At 67.8% G+C, this 20,526-nt stretch overlaps 1 protein-coding gene across 14 annotated transcripts in view; it reads right to left on the bottom strand.

The window, feature by feature from the left end:
* PLEC (plectin) overlaps positions 1 to 20,526 on the bottom strand; it is a 56,198-nt gene that overhangs the window by 7,401 nt on the left and 28,271 nt on the right. For 5 of the 14 annotated variants that reach the window (XM_087864502.1, XM_087864509.1, XM_087864501.1 and 2 more), the window contains 31 exons: positions 16,295 to 16,356; positions 16,026 to 16,040; positions 15,817 to 15,906; positions 14,837 to 14,914; positions 14,662 to 14,754; positions 13,627 to 13,793; positions 12,865 to 12,980; positions 12,679 to 12,785; positions 12,482 to 12,601; positions 12,311 to 12,406; positions 11,980 to 12,107; positions 11,637 to 11,730; positions 10,959 to 11,113; positions 10,571 to 10,880; positions 10,411 to 10,488; positions 10,171 to 10,332; positions 9,905 to 10,009; positions 9,638 to 9,733; positions 9,316 to 9,441; positions 8,023 to 8,175; positions 7,774 to 7,928; positions 7,563 to 7,689; positions 7,275 to 7,458; positions 7,006 to 7,163; positions 6,705 to 6,883; positions 5,471 to 5,609; positions 5,031 to 5,387; positions 4,869 to 4,952; positions 4,572 to 4,676; positions 4,376 to 4,474; positions 59 to 3,439 (listed from right to left, as the gene is read on the bottom strand). In XM_087864502.1, coding sequence (XP_087720628.1) covers positions 59 to 3,439; positions 4,376 to 4,474; positions 4,572 to 4,676; positions 4,869 to 4,952; positions 5,031 to 5,387; positions 5,471 to 5,609; positions 6,705 to 6,883; positions 7,006 to 7,163; positions 7,275 to 7,458; positions 7,563 to 7,689; positions 7,774 to 7,928; positions 8,023 to 8,175; positions 9,316 to 9,441; positions 9,638 to 9,733; positions 9,905 to 10,009; positions 10,171 to 10,332; positions 10,411 to 10,488; positions 10,571 to 10,880; positions 10,959 to 11,113; positions 11,637 to 11,730; positions 11,980 to 12,107; positions 12,311 to 12,406; positions 12,482 to 12,601; positions 12,679 to 12,785; positions 12,865 to 12,980; positions 13,627 to 13,793; positions 14,662 to 14,754; positions 14,837 to 14,914; positions 15,817 to 15,906; positions 16,026 to 16,040; positions 16,295 to 16,356 — 7,319 coding nt within the window. Of the gene's footprint in view, positions 1 to 58; positions 3,440 to 4,375; positions 4,475 to 4,571; positions 4,677 to 4,868; positions 4,953 to 5,030; positions 5,388 to 5,470; positions 5,610 to 6,704; positions 6,884 to 7,005; positions 7,164 to 7,274; positions 7,459 to 7,562; positions 7,690 to 7,773; positions 7,929 to 8,022; positions 8,176 to 9,315; positions 9,442 to 9,637; positions 9,734 to 9,904; positions 10,010 to 10,170; positions 10,333 to 10,410; positions 10,489 to 10,570; positions 10,881 to 10,958; positions 11,114 to 11,636; positions 11,731 to 11,979; positions 12,108 to 12,310; positions 12,407 to 12,481; positions 12,602 to 12,678; positions 12,786 to 12,864; positions 12,981 to 13,626; positions 13,794 to 14,661; positions 14,755 to 14,836; positions 14,915 to 15,816; positions 15,907 to 16,025; positions 16,041 to 16,294; positions 16,357 to 16,998; positions 17,224 to 19,745; positions 19,940 to 20,526 lie in introns of those variants that run through there. The other 9 variants (XM_087864503.1, XM_087864510.1, XM_045777299.2 and 6 more) reach the window with 5 other exon arrangements.

Below are 20,526 nucleotides of genomic sequence, written 5' to 3'. Positions count from 1 at the left end.
CCGAGAGCAGGCCCCCACCCGGGGCCCACCCACTTGCGTGTGGAGGGAGGGCCGGTACCTCCTCGGACTTCTGCTGTAGCAACGTGGCCTCCTCCTTGAGCTTCTCCTTCTCACGCTCCAGCTCAGCGATGGCCGCGCGCAGGCGCTCGGCGTCGTGGTCACTCTGCTGCCGCTGGATCTCCAGCGTGTGCACCAGCGTCACCTTCTCCTGCGTGGCGAGCTCGGTGCGGTGCAGCTTCTCGCCGATCTCCTCCGCCTGCTTGCGGAAGCGCTGGGCATCCTCCTCGGCACGGGCCTGGGCCCGGCTCATCTCGGCCACGCGGAGCTTGAGGCGTTCAGCCTCGGCGCTCATCTCCAGCTGCCGCTGCCGCTCCGCCTCCAGCGTCCGCTGGAAACCCTGTGTCTCCTGCGCCAGCTGCTGCGCCATCTGCTCCTTGTCCTCCTGCAGCTGTCGAGCCTGCTCCTGCGCCAGCTCCTTCTGCTGCTGCAGCAGCTCTGCCTCGGCCTTGAGGCGCGTGGCCTCCTGCACGGCCTGCATCTTCTCCTTGAGCATCTTCTCAGCCAGCGCCCGCTGCTGCGCCAGATCCTCCTCGGCCAGCTGCCGCAGCCGGGCCGCCTCCTGGGCTGCCACGCTCAGCCGGGCGGCCTCCTCCGCCACCTGCTTCATCTTCTCGGCCTCCTCCTGCAGGAAGCGCTGCGTGTTGTCCTTGTCTCGCAGGATGAGCGCGCGGTTCTCTGCCTCGATGCGCGCCTTGAGCTTGCTCAGCTCCTCCATCTGCACGCGCACGGAGAAGAGCTCCTCCTCCACCTGGTTGCGCTGGCGGGCTGCCTCCGTCACCTCTGCCTTCAGCCGCTGCAGCTCCTCGTCCAAGATGCTTTTCTGGTGGTCCGTCTCCTCCAGCTGCAGCCGCAGCGTGGTCAGCTCCTGCTCCACCTGCGCCTTCTGCCGCAGGGTCTGCTCGGCAAACTTCTTGTGCTTTTCCATCTCGGCATCGGCCACCTGCTTCTGCTTCAAGGCAGCCTGTTCCGCCTGCGCCCGCCGCACAGCCTCCTGCTCGGCCTCCTTGCGCAGCTTCTCGGCGGCGGCCTGCGCCTGCGCCTGGGCCTGCGCCTGCTCTTCGGCCAGCTGCTTCAGCCGCTCCGCCTCCTCTACCTGACGCCGGGACTGCGCGGCCTCCCTCTCGGCCCGCTCCCGGGCCTCCTCCGCCTCCTCGGCCGCCCGCCGCGCGGCCTCTGCCTCGCCCCGCAGCCGCTCCAGCATGCTCTGCTCCTGCTGGAGCGTCTGCTGCAGCTCCTGCTCCTTCTGCTGCACCGCGAAGGCGTGCGCCTTCTCCTCTGCCTGCAGCCGCTTCTGGGCGGCCTCCTGGGCCAGCTGCAGCTGCCGAGCCGACTCCTGCTCCGCCCGCTCGCGCAGGCGCCGCGCCTCCTCCACCTTGGCCTTGAGCCGCTCCACCTCCTCCAGAGCGGACTTACGCTGCCGCGCGGCCTCCTCCTCAGCCGCTAGGCTCTTCTGCACCCGCTCCTCGGCCTCCCGGCGCCGCTGTTCCTCGTCAGCCGCCAGCTGCCGCTGCCGCGCGGCCTCCAGCTCAGCCTGCTCCTTGCTGCGCAGCGTGTCCTCGGCATTGCTGCGGATGCGCCCCAGCTCCAGCTCCAGCTCCGCCTTGCCGGCAGCCGCCTTCTCGAAGCTCGCCTTCAAGGCTAGGATCTCCTCCTCCACCTGCCGCCGCTGCCGCAGCGTGTCCTCCACCAGCCCCTTCTGCCGCTCCAGCTCGTTCTCAGACGCCTTGCGCAGCTGCGCCAGCCGCTCCTCGATGTCGGCCTTGTGCTGGGCCGCCTGTTCCTCCAGCCGCCGCCGCTGGAAGGCCTCGTCCTCCGCCAGCCGCCGCAGGCGCTCATTCTCCGCCTCCTTCTCCTTGAGTGCGATCTCCGCCTCAGTCTTGAGCCTCGTGGCCTCACTGATGGCGGCCAGCTTCTCGGCCAGCACCCTCTCCGCCTCGGCCCGCTGCCGAGCCGCGTCCTCCTCAGCCAGCTGCCGCTGCCGCTTGGTCTCTTCGGCCAGGGCGCGCAGGCGGGCAGCCTCCTCCGCCAGTTCGCGGAACCGGCTGGCCTCGGCCTCCAGCCTCTGCTTGGACTTCTCGCTGGTGGAGCGCGACTCCTCCTCGGCCCGCGCCTTGCTGGCCAGCAGTACCTCCATCTCGGCGCGCACCTTGGCCAGCTCCGCCTCCAGCTCCTGGCGCTTCTGCGTAGCAGCCGCCGCCTCGCGCTGCAACCGCGCCAGCTCTTCCTCCAGCAGCTGCCGCTGCTGCTCCCCCTGCTCCGTCTCCGCCCGCAGCCGGATCAGCTCCTGCTCCGCCACCAGGCGCTGCTGAGCGGTGCCCTCCGCGAGCTGCCGCTGCTTCTCCAGCTCCTGCTCGGCCAGCTCCCGCTGCCGCACGGCCTGCTCTTCCGCCTTGCCCCGGCGCCGGGCCTCGCGCTCCGCCTCCTCCTTCTGCTTCTCCGCCTCAGCCTGCGCCAGGCTTTTCTGCTGGGCCACCTCCTCTGCCTGCAGCCGCAGGCGCAGTGCCTCATTGGCCTTCAGCCGCCAGCGCTCCAGCTCCTGCTCCGCCTCCTCCCGGGCGCGCTCAGCCTCCGCCTGCTGCTGCGCCCGCCGCTCGGCCTCCTCACGCAGCTGCGCCACGGCCACGTGCTCTTCCTGCAGGGTGCGCTCCAGCTGCGCGGTCTTCTCCGCGAAGGAGGCGCGCTTGCTCTGCAGCTCCGCCTCCGCGCTGCGCTGCGCCGTCTCCAGGGCCACCTGCACCTGGCGCGCCCGCTCCGCCTCCGCCTGCCGCAGACGCCGCTCCGCTTCCTCTGCCTGGAGCCGCAGCTCCTCCAGCGCCTGCAGGGCCCGCTGCTTTTCTCGGGCCGCGTCGGCCTCCGCCTTCACGCGCAGGGCCAGCTCGGCCTCCGCCTGCCGCTTGCGCTGGCTCTCATCTTGCACCTGCCGCCGCAAGCGCTCCGCCTCCTCCTGCGCCTGCCGCTTCTGTGCCTCGGCCTCTTCCGCCCGCGCACGCAGGGCCTGCAGCTCGCCCTCAGCCCCGCCCCGCTGGCGCTCGGTGGTCTCCAGCTGCAGGCGCACCACACGAATCTCCTCCTCGATGCGTAGCCGGCTGCGTTCGGCCGCCTCCACCTGCCGGGCCTTCGCCTGGATCTCAGCCTCCGAGCTCTGCCGTAAGTGTTGCAGCTCCTCCTGAATGCTTCGCTTCTGCTGCTGCGCGTCCACCGCCGCCTCCTCCCGCCGCGCCACCTCCTCCTGCATGCGTCGCTGCAGCTCCTGTGCCTCCCGCTCTGCCTGCGCCTTCGCCTGGGCGTGGGCCTCGGCCAACTGCCGCTGCTTCTCCAGCGCGGCCTCCACCTCGGCCAGCCGCTCGCGCTCCTCTGCCCGCTGCTGCTCAGCCAGCCTCTGTGGCCGCGGCAGAGAGAGGGAGAGAACCAGAGAGAGCGGTGAGCACACAGCGGGCCGCCAGAAGCGCACATGACACGGCACCACCACAGTTCACTCCGACAGCGCGGTGGGGGGGTTGGGGGTGGGGGGTCGAGGGAGGACAGAGGTCACAGCCCGGCCGAAGGAGACAGCGTGCACCCGCCCAGGGCACTCAGGGCAGCGAGCGCAGCCTGGCCCCACCGTGCTCACCAGCCTGGGGAAGGAGGCCCAGGCGTCCTCCCCTCTTCCCGCAGACAGGCGATGGAGACAGATGGACAGGGAGAGAGAGAGAGAGCAAAGCAGGAAGTTCGCAGGGCGTGCGAGCCGCGCCCACCACACAGCCCTGCCTGAGCCCCGCTGAACACCTGTTGGCCTGGCTCTGGCCACAGGGCCCCTCTCCCCGACCTGGGCCTGTTCCTGCGGCCCGGCGGAGTGGGTTGGGGCGGGGCAGGGCAGGGCAGCCGGTGTGATGCAGCAGTGCAGCCCCGAGGGACTGCAAGCCTGCAGAGAGGAGGCCGCAGGGAGGCCAGACGGCGAGTCCACCAGGAAGCGGGAGGAACAGGACAGGGAACCACCTGGGACCCTCCCTCCCCAGCGCCCATGATCTAATACTCCCCAGCTCTTCCAGAGCAAGGGGCCAAGCCGAGGCCGCATGGAATCCCAAGGAGGAACACACACGAGAGCCAGGAGGACGCCTGGTCGGGGGCACGTGCCAACAGAGGAGAAAGAGGAAGTGCCAGCCACCGTAGGGAGAGCAGTGCCGCGCCAGGCCAAGGTGGGGCAGGCCGTGCTGCAGGGCAGGGTGCTGACGGCACCAGGCAGGAGGGGAGTGGTCTCAGCCAGGTTCCCAGGGGCGGCATCTGGGGGGGTGGAGGAGGGCAGGAGGAAGGCACTCCCCCCCCCCACAGGCCGTACCTCCTCCTCCTCCAGGCGCCGCAGAGCGTCACTGATGAACCTGATGTACTGACTCGTGAGTGTGGTCAGCTCGCTGTACCTCGTGCGCAGGTCCACGTACTGCAGGGCGGGACGGAGGGGCGGCAGGGTCAGGCCTGCCTTGAGCCTCAGGGCCCACGCAGCCCACCAGCCCCACCAGCCCCACCCCCGGCCCCACCTCCTGGATGATGCTCTCAGACCCAGACTGGACCTTGGGCTTCTTGGCCGGGGAGGCCACCGGCTCCAGCTGTGCCTTGTATGTGACCAGCTGGAGCTCGTAGTCCTGTGAAGACACGGGAGTCAGCCAGCAGCTGCCCGCTCCCCTCACCCTGCGCCTGAGCGCGCCCGAGGCTTTCAGCAGTGTGGCCCAGGCCCGGGGGCCAGGACTCCACGAGGGCGGCCGGACGCCAGCTTTCAGCAGTGTGGCCCGGGGGCCAGGACCCCACGAGGGTGGCCGGACGCCAGAAAGCCTCACCTTGATGGCGTTAATGTATTGCTTCGCCAGCCGCTGGCACTCCTCCACCTTCTCCCCATGCCGCTCGATTTCCTCCAGCAGGGCCTGGGAGGGGAGGGGGGTCAGCGGGCACAGGGCGCACCCCCCCCGCCCCACTCCCACCCAGGCCCGGCCCGCACCCACCTTCTCCTGCCGCAGCTGCTCCCTCACGGCCTGGCTGTCGGCCAGAGGCACGGCCTGGATCCGCTCCTGCCGCTGCTTGGCGTCCTGCAGCCAGGCGTCCAGCGGGTCTGCGCTCTCACGGTAGTAACGAAGCTGGCGGCCCAGCTGTTCGAGCTCACGCTGCCTCACGTCGGTCTGGGCCAGCACACCCTGCCAGCGCTCCAGCAGCGGGGCGACCCGCTCGCGCCAGCGCTCCACCTCCACGTCCCGCTCGCCATGCTGCCGCTGCAGCCGCTCACCCACCTCCTGAGCCCCCCGCAACTCGTCCCTCAGCGCGTCGAACACTGGTTGCTGCGCTTCCGCTTGGACCCGCAGCTTCTGCAGAGACAGGTGCGGTCTCAGCCCCAAGGCTCTGCCTCCGGCCCCCAGAGCCCCCTGCCCTCACGGCGAGGCCCAGGCACCTTCAGCGCAGCCTTGGTGGCGTCAAGCTCTGGGAGGGTGGCAGGCACGGCCTGGGCCTCCTTGAGCTGGTCCTCGTGGGCCTTGAGCACTTCCTCCGCCCCCTGCGTGCTACGGATCACCAGGCTGATGGTCTTGAGCCTGGAGGGAGAACGGGACTCAGCACGGGAGGGGGTGGGGGTACCAATTCCCATGCAAGGAACCAGAACCCTGGTGGTCAGCTGATCCCTGTGGTCACAGGCGTCAGGGAGAAGAACAGAGGCCTCGGGGAGAGGGTGGTTGGGGACCTCTGGGACCCAGGGACACTTCAGCTCTGGACTGAGTCCTGGAGACAGCTGTGCAGTCCAGAGAAACAGCAGAAGAGACCCCCGGTGTGCCGGCCCTGGAGCCTGGGAGAAACTCTCAGCCTTCCAGGCCCAAGACTGGGTAAGGGCTGACACCATGTACCAGACATGACATTCCTCACACATCTGCCTTCATAAAGAAAGAATGGCTAACAGCCAGACATGCTGTTTACATCGTAGACATTATAGAAGGACCACGGCCCTCGGAGCCCGGTCCGTCGGTCAGTGACAACCCTGGGGGAAGGGGGTGGAGAATGGCGCACCATCCTTCCAAAAGAGAGTCTGCACCACGTGAACGTATGTGCTGGAACGTACATGCTGTGGGTGGGTGGCAAGGTCTGGCAGAGGAAGGGGCCCGGGAAGGGCTGCATTTCCCCAAAGACACGGGAGCAAGCACAGACTGGGGTGGGGGGGTGGACTGCAGGCCCCCCCAAAAAGACCTCGGCCTCAAGCCGGTTCACCCCTGCCCCACCGCCTGCCTCCCCTCTGCAGCTCCTCAGCCTCACCCCCACCAAGAGCCTCCCAACCGTGGCCAAGCCCCTTGTCTGAACCTTCCTGGCCATGGGCCCCCTTCCTGCTGGTGTTCCTCACCCAGCCCCTCCTTGGTCTCCTCTGCCTGCCCGCACACCCCAGGCCCCGATGCCCCACCATCCCATACCTCGGTGAGCTACACCGAACCCCTCTCCCCACATCTGGTCACCAGGAAGGCCCACCTTCACGGCACATCAGGGCTGACCCCTCCGGCCACACCCACCTCTCGGCCAGAGCCCTCAGCAGACCCGTCCTCACGGCCCCCATCGTCCCGTCCTCCGCCGGCACACAGTGGTCAGGCCCCCCCTGCTCAGAGCCCTCCCACTGCCGCAGCTCCCCGGCCACCCGCAGGCTCACTCACTTCTCCAGATAGATGGCAGACAGGCTGCGGACCTGCTCCAGCTTGCCCAGGGTCAGCTCCAGCTCTGAGCGCAGAGTGGGGGCAGCGGGTGACGGCTCGGGCAGGGCCAGGACCTTCTCGGCCTCGGCAGAGAGCCGGGCGACACCCTTGCCCAGCCCCTCCACCTCGGCTTGCGCTTTCTGAGAAGAAACCGAGGACGGGAGGCGCTGACCTCAGGAGCCCCGCCCCCAGCACCCAGGGAGGGCTGGGGAGGGCGGGGGGGGGGGGGGGGGGGAGGGAGGAGGGAGGGGCAGGTGCCTGCCTGTTGCTCGGCGATGCGCTGTGCACACTCCCGCGCGGGCTCTTTGTCCAGCGGCAGCCGCAGGCGGTGCACGGTGCGGGTCTCGCAGGCCTCCAGCTGCAGCCGGATGTCCTTGAGCTCCGAGATGCATCGCTGACAGCGGGACTCCTCTTGCGCGCCTGGGGACACATCCTGCTCATGGGGCCTACCCCCCCCGGGGCCTGCACCCCCCACCCCGATCCCGGGCCCACCCCCCACCCCACCCCCAGCCGGGCTTGCCCACCGCCTACCCTGCTCCATGCTCTGCAGCAGCTGCTGGTAATGGCGGCTGCAGGATCCGTACTCGCGCTCAGCCTGCAGCCGGTCCTCAGGCCCAAAGCCGCCAGCGTCCTGACTGTCCCGCAGGAAGGCCTGGTAGTGAAGCTCCAGGCTGCGCAGGGCTTGCCGCTGCTCCTCTGGCTTCAGCGTCCGGAACTGTGGGCGGCACTCGGGGCTAAGCATCGGCAAGGGACGCCCAGACCGTGAGAAGCCCCCCCCCCGCCCTCGCCCCCTGCGTGGCCCTGTGGCATAAGTCCTACCGTGACCAAGGACCAGGAGCGGATGAGCTGCATGTCCCGGCTGAGGCTCTGCCACGCCAGGAGACTCTTCATGTCCACGTGCAGCTGGTGCCACAGCGCAACCAGGGCCTGGTGCTGGGCCTCCAGCCTGGCAGGTCAGCGGCTCGGTCAGAGGAGGCGTGGTGCCAGCCCACGGCCACCCACTCCCGCTGCCAGCCCCTGGACTACCCACCTGGTGACAGCCTCCTGGGCCTCCTGGTTGGGCGGGGGCACAAGGAAACACACAGAGGGCACAGCGGCCTCGCTGCCGGAGCTGCTGAGCACCTTCCAGTGGGATGGCTGTGCAGGGCCCACCAGCTGACACTCGTCCCCTTTGTGCACGGTCACCTACGGTAGCCAGAGTCATCACAGAGCGGCTGTGCCTACGCCCCACCCGGCCAGGCCCCTCCCCGGGTGCGCGTCCACTCAGCCTGGCCCTCACCTCCACCTGCTTGTAGTCACACACAGCCATCAGGGGCACGCGACCCCGCACAGGGTGGGCTTGGTTTCGGGGCTTCAGCTGCACGATGGCCTTGGCCCGCTTAGCCAGGCCTGAGAGGTGTGCCCTGTACTCGTTCAGTTGTTCCTTCTCATCCTGCCAGGGAGAGGAGGCTCAGAGACCATGGACCGACGTCCAGACACCATGTGCCTAGACGAGGTTCCGTGAAGACCCACACTCCTGCCCCAGGCAATGAGCAAGACCCTCTGCTACCTCACCTCTGGCCCAAGATCAAGGGGACCCTCCTGCTGCCCCTAGGGCACAAGGGCACTGGCCACTTGGAAGCAGGATGTGTGACCACAGCAGCAACCCAGGGCTTGGCCCCCAACAGATCCCACTGACCCTCCTTTCTTCCCGGCCAGGACTAAGCACTCCTCCTCCCTAAGGCCCCACACTATGCCCTCTGGGAGAACAGCCCCAGCTGCCCTCTTGGTCACACAACGTCCTCTCCCCTCCCCCTCCCACTAAAGGTCATCCCCCTCCTCCTATCTCACCCCTCCAAGGGGCCAACCCCCACCAGGGACTGTTGGAGGTTGTGGTCAGTCTACCCTGGGGCTGCCTGGATCTCTCATGAGTCCCCCAGAATGCCTCTCCAGCCTTCACTGCCCCCAGCTCCTGCCCCCGGGGGTCCCCGGCCCCAGGGCCATCCAGTGTCCCTCCATCACTCCCGCTAAGCCCTCCCCTACCCCAGGCACACAGGCGCCAGACCCAGCCGCCTCTCTGCCCTATGCAGCCCTTCAGACTGTGCCTGCCCCAGACATCAGGCCCAAGATGCCACTGAGCTGTCTATGGTGACAGCGCCAGTGGCAGGGTGACCCAGGTCTCTGCTCGCTCTGGGGGCATCAGCAGCTCAGGTGATGGAGGAGCTCACGTCCGCTCTGGCAGCTGCCTGCCACTACTCCAGGACCCCTCCACTAACCGCTCAGTTCCCCCACACCCCGTCCCACGGTGCTGACTGACCCCCGTCATGTCCTCCCCCAGCACCCCCGGCCCCTCTCGTCACCGTGTCTCCGCCCCCAGAGGAACCTTCACGAGAAGCAGCCGTGCAGCCCGGATGCTGAGCCAGCCTCTGCCAGCTCCCGGCTGGCCCTGCACCCCACCACCTCCACACCTGCGTCTGCCTGTGCAGCTCCATCCTGGAATCCGACAGCCACCTGCCGCATCCCTCCAGGCCTCAGGAAGCCCCCTCATCACTGCAGAGCCCTGGGCTGGCCAAGGCCGAGGCGGTGCGCTCACCTGGGCATCCTGCAGCAGGTCCTCCAGACGCGTGACAGTGATGGAGCGGTCACAGGTGTACTTCCTGCGGAGGGTCTCCTGCAGCTTCCGGAGCTGCTCCTCGGTCTCCCGCACATCCGAGAAGAACTGGGAAGGACAAAGGGGTCACACGGGGCCGATGGGGCCTCTGCCTGCAGAGGGTTCTGACACGAGCTCCATGGGGTGGTACAGAAACCACTTGGCCTGGCACAAACAGACACGGGGAGGGGCCTCACGCCCCCAGGATGGTCTGGGGCTCCTCAGGGACGCCGCGGTGGAGCCCGGGGGAGGAGCCAGTTCTCACCTGGAAATAGGCTGTGTTCTCCTTCAGGTGGGCCTCGATACAGCAGCATAGCTGAAGCATCCAGCTCCACTGGGTCTGCAGGGCCGCCTGGAAGGACTGCACACCCACCGTCGCCCTTCTCAGGCTCCCGGCCAGTCACTGGGGGCCCCAGCGCGCTCCCACGCAGCCTGCCACCACCCCCAGGCGTGAGCGGCCCAGGCAGGTCCCCCCCTCTGCCCACCCCCCCCCCACCCCCCCCCCAGCCACGACGGGCCTGGCCCACCCCACCTCCACCGTAGGCCGAGCAGGGTGCCCCTCCCGCAGCAGCCGGTCCCCGGTGCTCTGAATTTCCTTGATTTTCTTCTCCTTCAGCTCCAGCTCACGCATCAGGGCCTGACACGGAGGCAGCGGGGCTCAGAAATGGTGTTGGGGCCACACCAGGGTCCGTCAGTCTCCCATAAGCCCCCCCGCAAGGCTCCGAGGGGAGACCAGCCTGCAGGCTGGGGCCCCACAGGGGCAGGGCAGTCCCGGAAGACGCTGGAAGGCGGCCTCACCGAGTAGCTCTCCTTCTTGGCGGCCATGTTGGAGTTGTGCTCCCCCCAATCGAAGCCCACCTCCTCCTCCTCCTTCTCACTGAGCCACATCAGCTCCTTGGTGGCGGCGGCCACAAAGCCGTGCAGGCTCTCCAGGGATCGCAGACGGGCCTTGGAGGAGTTCTGCAGGGAGGCAGTAGCGCGTCAGCCCGGTCCCCACTCCCAGGCCCTCCCCCACGTCCAGCCGTGGCCAGCACTCACCAGCAGCTTGGCGTAGTGCAGGTCCAGCCGGCCCAGGCAGTCTCTGTAGGCGCCCCGGGGGGCCGGGGCAAGCTGGCCCTGCGGGAGACGCAAGGGGTGACACCGTGGCCAGGGCCCGGCCTGCCCCCCACTGCCCACCCGCCTCAGGGTGCCCGCGCACCTCGTCGGCTCGCGCCCTCTCAATCTTAGCCCGGAACTCCTCGATGGACTGGTGCAGGCCACGGTGGCTGCCCAGCTGGGCCTCCACACTGGGCAGGTCCCCGCCCCACTCAGCACCATCCACCCGCCGCTGGTTCTCCTCCACCCAGGCCAGCAGGTCCTGCAGGTAGCGCAGTGTGGCGTCCTCAAGCTCGGGGCGCCTCTGCGCGGTCTGCACCGACACCTGGGTCACGGGGGCAGCTACGCCCGCCTTCAGCCGGAGGTTGTACTCGGTCCGGATGGCTACCAGGCGCTCGTGCAGGCGGTACACCCTGGGGGTGGGGGGGGCATTGGAGGGATGAGCTGGGACGCGGCTGCCTCAAGACCCCCCAGCAAGGGGCATGGCCCACCTGCGGTACATCTGCTCCCCCTGCGGGTGCCGCCCATCCTTGAGCGTCTGCACATCGTTGAACAGCAGCCGGATCATGCCGTCGGCCTTGTCCAGGTCCCGCTCCACCTCGGCCGCCCGCTGCGGCGCCTTGTTCGCAGCCAGCAGTCGGACATCCTGCAGGGGTTCCCACAACTTAGGGCCTGTGGGCGGGCTGCCTCCAGGGCCCTGACCCATCCTCCCCCTGGCCCCCGCCCTGCACAGGGTCCTCCTATGCACTTCTGGCCAGATGGCCAGCCCCTGGCTCTCTAGGGGAACTCTGCTAGGTCCAAGGAGCCAGACCCCCCAGGTTCCTGGGCCCCCTCCTCCTCCACCAAGCTCCTCCCTCCACAAGCTCCTGCCCAGACGCACAGCCCCACCCCCGCTGGGCCCTTTGGGTGTGGCGCCCTCCCCACCACCTCCTCTGGCCAGCAAGCCTCTCAGGCCTGGAACCGGGTACGGTGGCCTCTCGTATGTCCTGCCTGGTGCCCGGAAACCAGCTCTGCCCGAAGTGAGCGACCGGAGCTGGCAGCACACCAGGAGAGGAGCTGGGGCCTGCTCTCCACCCACTGGCCACAGGGCGTGGCAGGCTCCCCGCTCTTCCCGCCTCCCTCCCGCCTCCCTGACCAGGGCCCCCGGCTCGCGCCCCCCCTCCCCTCACCGACTGCAGCAGGGCGTCCGCGTGGTTCAGCTGCTCCTCGCACAGCCCAGCCTCCATCTGCAGTTTGCTCACGATGCGTTGAAGACACTCCAGCCTGCAGCTCACAGCACCCGCGGGAGCCGCCGTCAGTGCGGTCCACCCGCCAGCCGCGCAGTTCCAGAATACATCCCCTCCTGCCGCGGGCCTCCCTGCCCGCCTGCGGCCCACAGCTGAGCTGGCCCCAGTGTGGGATTCCCAGCCTGGGGGGTGGTTTCCTCCCCGGGCGGTGACTCACCCCCGGGTGGCTTCCCGCTGCCACGGGCCCCACCCCACAGCGGCCTCCCCCAGCCCTGCCCCCGCCCACCTCTCAAACTCGCTGCGGAGCTGTTTCTCCCGCTCCAGAATGGCCACGTGCAGCTTGCCCCACTCCTTCTCCACGTCCAGCGGGTGGTAGCCAGGGGGCACCTTGAGCTGGCCTGCTTGCACCGCACCCTATGGGCAGGGGCCGAGCTCACAGGGGGGCCACGCCACCCAGGCCCCCCAGCCTACCTGACCTGGAACAGCCCTGGTCCCAAAGCTCAGCCACGAGGCCACGCCAGCTGGCTGAAGAGAGACTCCAGGCTCCAGGCCCACGGACGGTCTCCCTCACCTCTGCAGTGCCCCCGTCCCCTCCATCTAGGGCACCCCTCACTCACCTCCAGGGACTGGTAGATGCCCTTGGACCGGTTCTTGTCCGCCTCCTTGGCCGGAAGCTCCGTCTCCTTAAACTTCAGGAACTGGCACCACAGAATCTGCGGAGAACGCGGTGTGAGCCGCCGGGCCCAGGCCGCAGGGGTGTGGGCGCCGGTGCGAGAGGCCAGGCCCACCTCGATCTCCTCAAAGCTGGAGGGGAACCTGCGCTCCTCGAAAGCCGCGGTGTGGTGTCGGACCCACTGCAACAGCAGCACCACCAGCTCCCGGTACTCCTGCCAGCGCAGCTGCAGCTCCTGGGGGCGAGCCAGAGCCCGTGAGGGGCCGCCGGGAACCGCCAAGCCCCCCGCCCGGCCCGCCGGCCACCACTCACGTTGGCCTTCACGCCGTCCTGCACGTCAGGCACTCGCGGCATGGCATCGTACAGGGAGGACACGTAGGTGATGATGGACTTCTCGTCGGGCTGAGGGACGTCCACGTCTGCGGGGGAGGGGCCGGCGTCAGAGGGCGCCCAGCAAGGGGCAGCGGAGGGGCGGGGGAGGAGGGACGGGGCACACACCCTCAGGGTCCAGGAGCCGTGTCACCCCCAGGTCCCGCTCCGCCACAGAGAAGGCCTGGTCCAGGTTCTCCAGATTGGTCTGACGATACACCTTGTTCATATCGATGAGCATGGGTCTGTGGGCAGAGCAGCCGGTGGGACAGTGAGGCCCATGGGGCAGGTCAGCACATGGACAGGGACACAAACACGGAGCCCCAACCCCACGCTCACCCTGAAAACTACACCACCCACCACAAGTGCCCAATACTGCCCACCTATGTGGCCCCGAAGACAGACGCTGCAGGCCTCGCCCCCCAGAGCTCGAGGGGCCTACACTGGGCACAGACACAGGCTGGAATACACTAAGTAGAGGCTACCAGTGAGCGTAGGATTCCTGCAGCTGCCCTGTCCACCAGGCCCCAGGTACTGGGTTGGCGCAAAGGTCCACCAAGAGCCACTCCCACCATGGCCTGACCACCCCAGCCCCTTCTGGGGCATGCGTATGGGGCCCGAGGCTCCTGGCTCTGACAGCCAACAGCCCACTGGCCATCCGGCCTCAAGGAAGCTAGCGAAACTTCTGGAAAGGCCCCGGGCAGAGGAGGGAGGGCTGTGGGTGGGGCCGGGCCTGCCTGCACCCTTCCAGAGGGGTGGGCTGGCACCGGTACTCATCCCCTTGGGCAGCAGGTGCCTGTCAGTGGCAGACGCCCCTCCTGCCACCGTCCCTGCCCCAACTTGTTCAAAGTTGCCCAGCTGAGGTGCTCCAGGGGCACCCGGGCCACGTACTTGTGCCGGTGAATGATGGCGTTGAAGAGGCGCCCGTCCCGCCAGCTGGACGTGAAGTTGTCGCAGCGCAGGCCCTGGTAGCCCTCCACCATGCGCTGGGACCACAGCAAGAGCTTCTCCTTGGCCGTCATGTCCTCTGACTGTCCGCTCACCTGGATGTCAGATATCTGCCCCACACAGCGGGCGGGCGGTCAGCCAGAGCCACGCACCATGCCCGGCACCCATGACCCCTCATCTGAGTCCACGCGAGTATGCGGGGTATGCAGGAGCCCCCAGGCCAGCTGAGGCAGGGTGAGGCCTCCAGGGGTCCCCCCCACACCAGGCCACTGTTGCCAGAAGCTTCCACGGAATAACTGAGAGCCCCCAGTCCCTGCTACCATCCCACAGCGGGTACCACGGACACCTCCCTGAGTTGCTGGAGGCCAGGCCCGAGGACGGCAGCCGTGGACACCAGAGCCTGCCCAGAATCCACAGGCCTAGAAAAGGCTGTCCTAGCGGGGGTGGGGTGGGGGCCAGGTCAGCCCCCTCTCTGGCTGCAGGATGGCGGCAGGGTCCCTGGAGGATGGGCACGGTCTGGCTATCTGTACTCCGGCCTGTCTGTCCCCAGCTGTCTGTCCGTCTGTCCGTCTGTCTATCGGTCTGCCAGCCTGTGTGACTCAGCTGCCGTGCCAGCCAGGCTCTGCCTGCTCAGCTCTTAGATTTGCGGCTTCCTGTGCGGCCAGGGCGGCCAGCGGATGAGTCAGCCCGTGCAGTGGGTGCTTCTCCAAAATCCTCCCGGGGCAGGAGGCCCCGCGCACACAGAGAGTGCATTCCTCTGCAGGGAGGCTCTCTAGGCCCTGCCCAGCCAAGGCCAGAGGGCAACACACAGGCAGGCCTCGGAGAGAGACCTGAGCCCTCAGGCCACGGAGCTAGCACAGGGCGGGGGCACCATCCGAGGCTGGGGCTGGCAGGAAGGTTCCAAGGTGCCAGGACGCCAAGGGCCCTGGCTCCCAGGCCACACACCCGACAGACACCCGGCCAGCCCCTGGACTCCACCTGGAAGTGCAGGATGATTGTCCAGATCAGGCCGAGGGTTAGCTTGGGGTTGCCGTCAGCGATGTCATCGTTCCTGATGTTCACCAGCTTCACCTGGGAGCAAAGCACCCTCAGTCACACCTGTAGGCCAGCCAGGGAAGGGGCTCGTGGCCGGCGGCCAGCCAGGCAGCCTCACCTGGCGGTGTCGGAGGTAGTCCAGGGCAATCTGAACGTTCTGCAGCTTGTGGAAGCGCATCCTCCCCTTCTCCCGGGGCTGCAAGAAGAGGCCCGGCCAGTCAGCACCCCCGAGCAGAGGCACAGTCCCACCTTCAGCTGCAGCCCCCTGCCTGCCTCAGAGCCCCCACGGCATCTGTGGTAACTGAACTGAGGGTCTTCCCCAGTGGGGCAGCAGCCCTTCCCATGACCCCGGTTTACCCTCCCCAGCTAGAAAAGGGGGGGCTTACTGGCCCAGGGGCCAGGCCCAGCAAGGGCTTTGGAAGTCCAGTAGCCAGGCCCAGGCTGTGGGAAGGAAGGAAGGGGTGGGAGGGAACAATAGCCAGGAAGCCGCGGGTGGAGGGCAGTGGCACTGGGGGAGGGGTCCTCCTGGACGGCGGTGGCAGCCCTGGGGCGTGCCAGGCCCAGCCCTGGGCACTGCAACAGGCAGAACAGCAGGCAGCTGCATGCACAGCCATCAGCCTGCCCAAGCGCCAGACACAGGTCGGTCCAGACTGGCCACCAGCCCCAGGTGAGCCAGGCTCCCAGGCTCGGGGAGGCCATGCGCTGCCTCAGCCAGCACGCACAATCACTCACCAGGCGCGAGCTCCTGATTACGTCCCGCTCTCTTGGCTGCCCGGCCAGAGCAGGGCATAGGGTAAAGGGCAGAGGCCAAAGTTCACAGTCCAAGCAGCAGAGAAACCAAAGCAGAGCAGAGCGTGAGGTTACCGTGTCAGGGCTCTGACAGAGCGAGCAGCAGGGCCACGAGCCTGCAGCCCGGGGGGACGGGGCCACTCCCAGGCTGGGTCCAACACTCCAGGCCGGGAGACACGGGAGGGGCTTGGGCCAGGCTGGACGTGGAGTGGGCGTGTAGGAAAGGCCCCAAGAAAGGAAGGCAGGCAGGGGTATCCAGGTGAAAGGCAGGCAGGGCCCCAGAGGAGGCGGGTGGGTGGGTACACGCACCAGGCTGTCCCCGGAGAGCACCTCCAGCAGGGAGATGAGGTTGTGGCCATCACGGAGGTCTTCATACAGGTCGCTGATGTGTCTCTGGGCCTGTGGGGACAGAGGGACTGGGCTGCTGCTCGTCCCCCAAGGCCACCAACAGGCCAGGCCTGGCAGGGGATTCAGGCCCTGAACCCAGAACATGCCCCCTCCCCCATGGAGGCACCTACCTCTGCCCTCCAGTGCTATGAGGAGAGCAGGAGAGGCCGGAGGAGGAGGAGGAAGAGGAGGAGGAGGAGAGGGGAGACAGGAGTCAGGAGCAGCATGGGGGAGGCAGGGAGAAGAGAGAGAATAACAGGTTTCAGAGATGAAAGGTGAGCCCCAGGCCAACAGTGGGGGCAGCTCTTGTTCCGACCAGGAGGGTCAGGGGCACCCTCCTTCACCTCCACCCACAATCTCCTCCACCCCATGACCCTGCGTGCACACACACGCCACCAACCTTGATGAGGTGTTTGTTGACCCACTTGGTGAAGGTTTTCTTCTGCACACGATCCCGTTCATCTGGGAGAGACAAAGCTAAGTGACCTGAGGCCTGGGAGCAGCCACAGGGGCCGCCAGGAGGTGACCACCATGCAGACACAGCAGGTCGCACCTGAAGAGGGCCTCAGAACCATACAGGGAGACTCAGCGCCCTCCCACGCGGCGGGGGCTTAGGGGGCTAGGCACACAGGGTACCACTGCTCAATCCCCCTATTGTCTCCCTCTGGAGATGGGAGGGTCCAGAGCTGGCAGCCACACCCAAAGCCCACAGAGTACAAGTCCTGGCCGGCCCCACCCCCACACACGCTGCCTCTGGAGACCTGGGCGGAAAGGTCCCAGCCAGGACCCAGGTCAGGGCTGGGGCGAGGGGAAAGCTGTACCCTCCCAACAGGGCACCGGGCTTCTCCGGGGCACAGAGAGCCCCCACCCACCACAGCCCTATACTCAAGATCCAGAGGCTAGTGCCAGCCTTGCCCAACGGGCCAGCCTTCTCCGTACTGCCCGCCCCCCACCGCCACCCCAGCTCTGTACCTGCGCCCTAGCCCGCCTCAGACTCTGTGCCTACATTCAGACCCTCGAAATGGGGCCCCACCCCCACCCCCACCCAGTGCCAGGCTTCCTGCGGCAGGAAGTGGGCCCTGCCCAGCGGGGAGTGCCCACTACCTTTCTTGCCCTCCGAGGCCCTGAGCACAGCCAGGTAGAGGTTGTCCTCCGAGCTGGTCCTCTTGCGACCCAGGCTCTCGGGCTCTGGCACTCGGAGCCGGTGCTGAGACATGGTGCCGCCCCGCCCCTCCTGCGCTCGGTTCTGAGGCCCCCAGGTGCTGAGCTCCGGCCCTCGTGGTACACGGGCGGCTTTAGGCTGGCGCCGCACGGGACTCACTGCCTTGCTCAGCTCCCAGCAGAGCTGGTGTGGCCACTCCCTGCCCGCTGGACTCCCTCGCCCGCTGTCCCCGCCCCGGGAGCCCCACCCCGCCCTGCCCACCCCCCTCCCCCGACAGAGGGAAGGAGGAAGGTGGCCCCTCCCCCACGGCCACACCCAGGGCCCCACAGAAACAGGAAACCCAGGGGTTTCCTCACCCACCCGGCCCGCCACCAACCCAGAGGGACACCCAGGGGTTTGAGGGGGCCTGGCACACCATGGCACACCTACTGGTGCCAGGACCACACACCATCCCCTCGGCCACTCCAAAGGACACCCCACCACGGGGCGGGGGGCTGCCTGAGTGTGGCTGGGCCCAGAGTGCCCCCCAGGCCACACCTCCCTTCAGAGCTTCAGCCCAGGTCCACCCCTCAGCCTCCCCACCCTGCCAGCTGGGACCCCAAGCTGAGTGACGGCAAGTTGGGGGGACAAGCTGACCATCTCTTTCTTGCAGCCCTGTAAATCACACCTATGCCTGGGGCCCCGCCCCCTGCTAGGCTCCACTATGCCCCTGCTCAAGTGCCACTATGGTCCTGTGCTGGCCTGGCCCTTCCCAGCTGCCCACCAGGCACATCCTGGAGCAGTGCCCCCCATCCAGAGGCACAGCACCCAGCAGGGCAGGAGCGGGCACATAGCTGAGTGTTGACTCATCAGGCAGGACCGCCCAGCCCCAATCTGCAGGAACTCGAGTTAGGGGAGGAGGGGTGCAGGGGGCAGTGGGGAACACGGTGGGGGGGCGGCCAGTGAGTCAGGGTTGGGGAGGGGGCCCAAGCACAGTGACTCAGAGAAAAGGAAACCACACCTGGGGGCTGTTTGCAGTTGGGCGGGGCTCCCAGATAGCATCTATTCAGGGTTGTAAAGGTGGGAGGCGGAGCAAGGGTGCCCGGGTGCAGCCTGGCTTCCTCCTGTCTGGACAGACCCGCCTATGGCCGGCACTGGGCCTGCCCGGCCGCCCAAACAGCCACAAGAATTTTCCAGTCAGAGCATCTGGCTTGATGTGATCCAGCTGTGAGACGCTGCCCCCCCTACCCTGAGCCACCCCGCCAAGGTTCCGGGAAAAGCTCACCCCACCCCACCCCCATCCATGCTGCCCCTCCGTGGCCACAGGAGGGCGCCCAAACACCATGGGGTAAAGGGTGTGTCACCCAGGAGGAGCTGGTAACATCCCACCGCCCCCCACATCTAAGGGACCCAGCCAGACCCTCAGGCCTGGAGCCCCGACTCTGAACCCAGCTTGAGATGCAGGAAGGCCCTCCAGTTCTACACCCCCCACACCCTCGTGCAGGGCCTGGGGAAGTGAGGTGACCTGGGGAGGCTTGGCTGGGCCCGGCTCAGCAGTCCCCACAACCCCACCGGACATCAGCTCTTCGGCCTCCCCAAGCCCTCCCAAATCTCAAATCTGACCCCCAATACACCCACCTACCCCCTCCCCCTCTGGAGCCCGCAGAAATGCCTCTTCAGAGGACCCCCCTTGCCCTAGCGGCCACCCAGAGTTCAGAAGCCTGCACTGGACACTTGAAACTGCTCTGGGCTAGTCCAGCACTAGCGGGGAGGCGGGGGCCCTGCTGGCAAGGGTGTGGGTGTCATTCTGGGGAGGAGCAGAGTCCCTCAGCTCCCTGGAAATGGGTCGGGAAGTGAGAACGGAATTCTAGGACAAGCAGGAACCAGGAGCCAGGGCCCCCACCCCAGGCCCCAGTCCAAGCCCCTTCTCCAGCTTTCTGCCACTCGGGGTCTCCAAAGATGCTAGGGTGGGTGGGGAGCTCTCCCGCCTCCGAGCTCCTCCTCTCCCTCTCCCCCCAAACCCCTTTCTTCACAGCCCGGCCTGCCTGTCTCCCCCTGTGCATCAGATTCAGACCCTGAAGCCAACAGACACCCCTCCCAGGCTGGCTCGGTCTCTGTGTGCCCTCAGCCAGGCACCCTGGCCTCCACCACGGCTGCCTCCCTCCGCTGGCCCCCCTCCCCGGCACGGGTTCTCCTGCACCTCCCCCTGACCCTTGTACCGTCCAGAGCAAGACTTTCTGCCACCAGCCAGTGTCCCCTAGGGCCGCCCATGACCCTCTGAGGAGTACAATCGCCTCCTCTTACAGATGTGGAAACTAAGGCTGGGGGTCCCACAGTCAGTGAACACGCTCCTGGGATGGGAACCCTACAGACGGAAGGTAGCCCGCGGGCCAAGGAGAGCCCCAAGGCAGCAGAAGGCCTGGAGCGCCACCCTCTGCCCTCCCTCCCCGGCATCCCGACTGCCAACTGCCTGGTGCCCAAGGCAAAAAGCAGCCTCGGCCAAAGCGCAAGCCGGCCCCGCCCCCTTCCCATCCCCCGTCGCCAGATAAGGAACAAACGGGTCCAAGGGGACCTCGCCGCCTTCCTTCCCAGGTGTTTCCGGAGCGGAGGCGGGGGCGGGGCTGCACCTGGGCCGGGCTCCACCCCCTTCCCGGTCCAGGCCTCTCCCTCTGAGACAGAGCCCCCAGATCTCCCCCGCAGCCGCACCCACCTACGCAGCACAGCTGCCCGTAGAGGTAGCCCCTGCGGGCCCGCTCACAGCCCCCGTCCAGCCAACGCGGCCGTTCCAGCACGACCTCCTGCACGGCGAAGGTGCCTCCCGCCCGCTCTGTGCCGGCCGCAGCCATGAGCCCGGGCACCCTTGTGTCGCCCACAGGGCAGCAAGGAGGACGGCGCGCAGCCTCTGCTCCCCAGCCCACGCCGCGAGGCTGCCGGCAGCGGGCGCACGGCCCAGACCCTTAGAACCTGCCCCCGGCGGGGCGCCCCGCCCAGCGCGCGCCGGGAAGCCGCGCCCCTACTTGGAAGGAGAGGACCCCGCTGGGCCCCGGGGGCCTGGCGGCAGAGGGAGGCTGCCCGACAGAACAAAGGGGCATGGGAACTCGCGAGATGCCCAGGTTCCCGCGGACGGGAGCCTCGGGGGACGCCTAGGCGCCGGGAAACTCCCCTAGACTGACGCCCACAGACTGACGTTCCCAGAGGCTGGCGGTTGGGGACGGCGCCGGGAGTAGAGGGCTGAGAACAGCCAAGAACATAACCGAGGCATCAAAACCCCGAGGGGCACTGCACGGGAGGAAGAGGGGCAGCCCAAGATAGCAACGGAACAGGAGCCCCTTCCCCACAGTCCCTGTGGGGACAGGGGACAAAGTGGGCCGAGGGAAGGAGGAAAGGTCAAATCTAGGGGAGAAGCCCTGGCCCCATGCATTTTATTGAACGCCCCTGCAGCTGCGTCACCCGCCGCTCCGCAGTCCCCAAAGCCACGCCTAGAAGCTCCA

The sequence above is a fragment of the Ursus americanus genome, chromosome 9 (genome assembly GCF_024610735.1).
Source record: "Ursus americanus isolate L20-20 chromosome 9, mUrsAme1.1.p, whole genome shotgun sequence".
Lineage (NCBI taxonomy): Eukaryota > Metazoa > Chordata > Mammalia > Carnivora > Ursidae > Ursus > Ursus americanus.
This window is presented reverse-complemented; position numbering and strand designations above follow the sequence as displayed.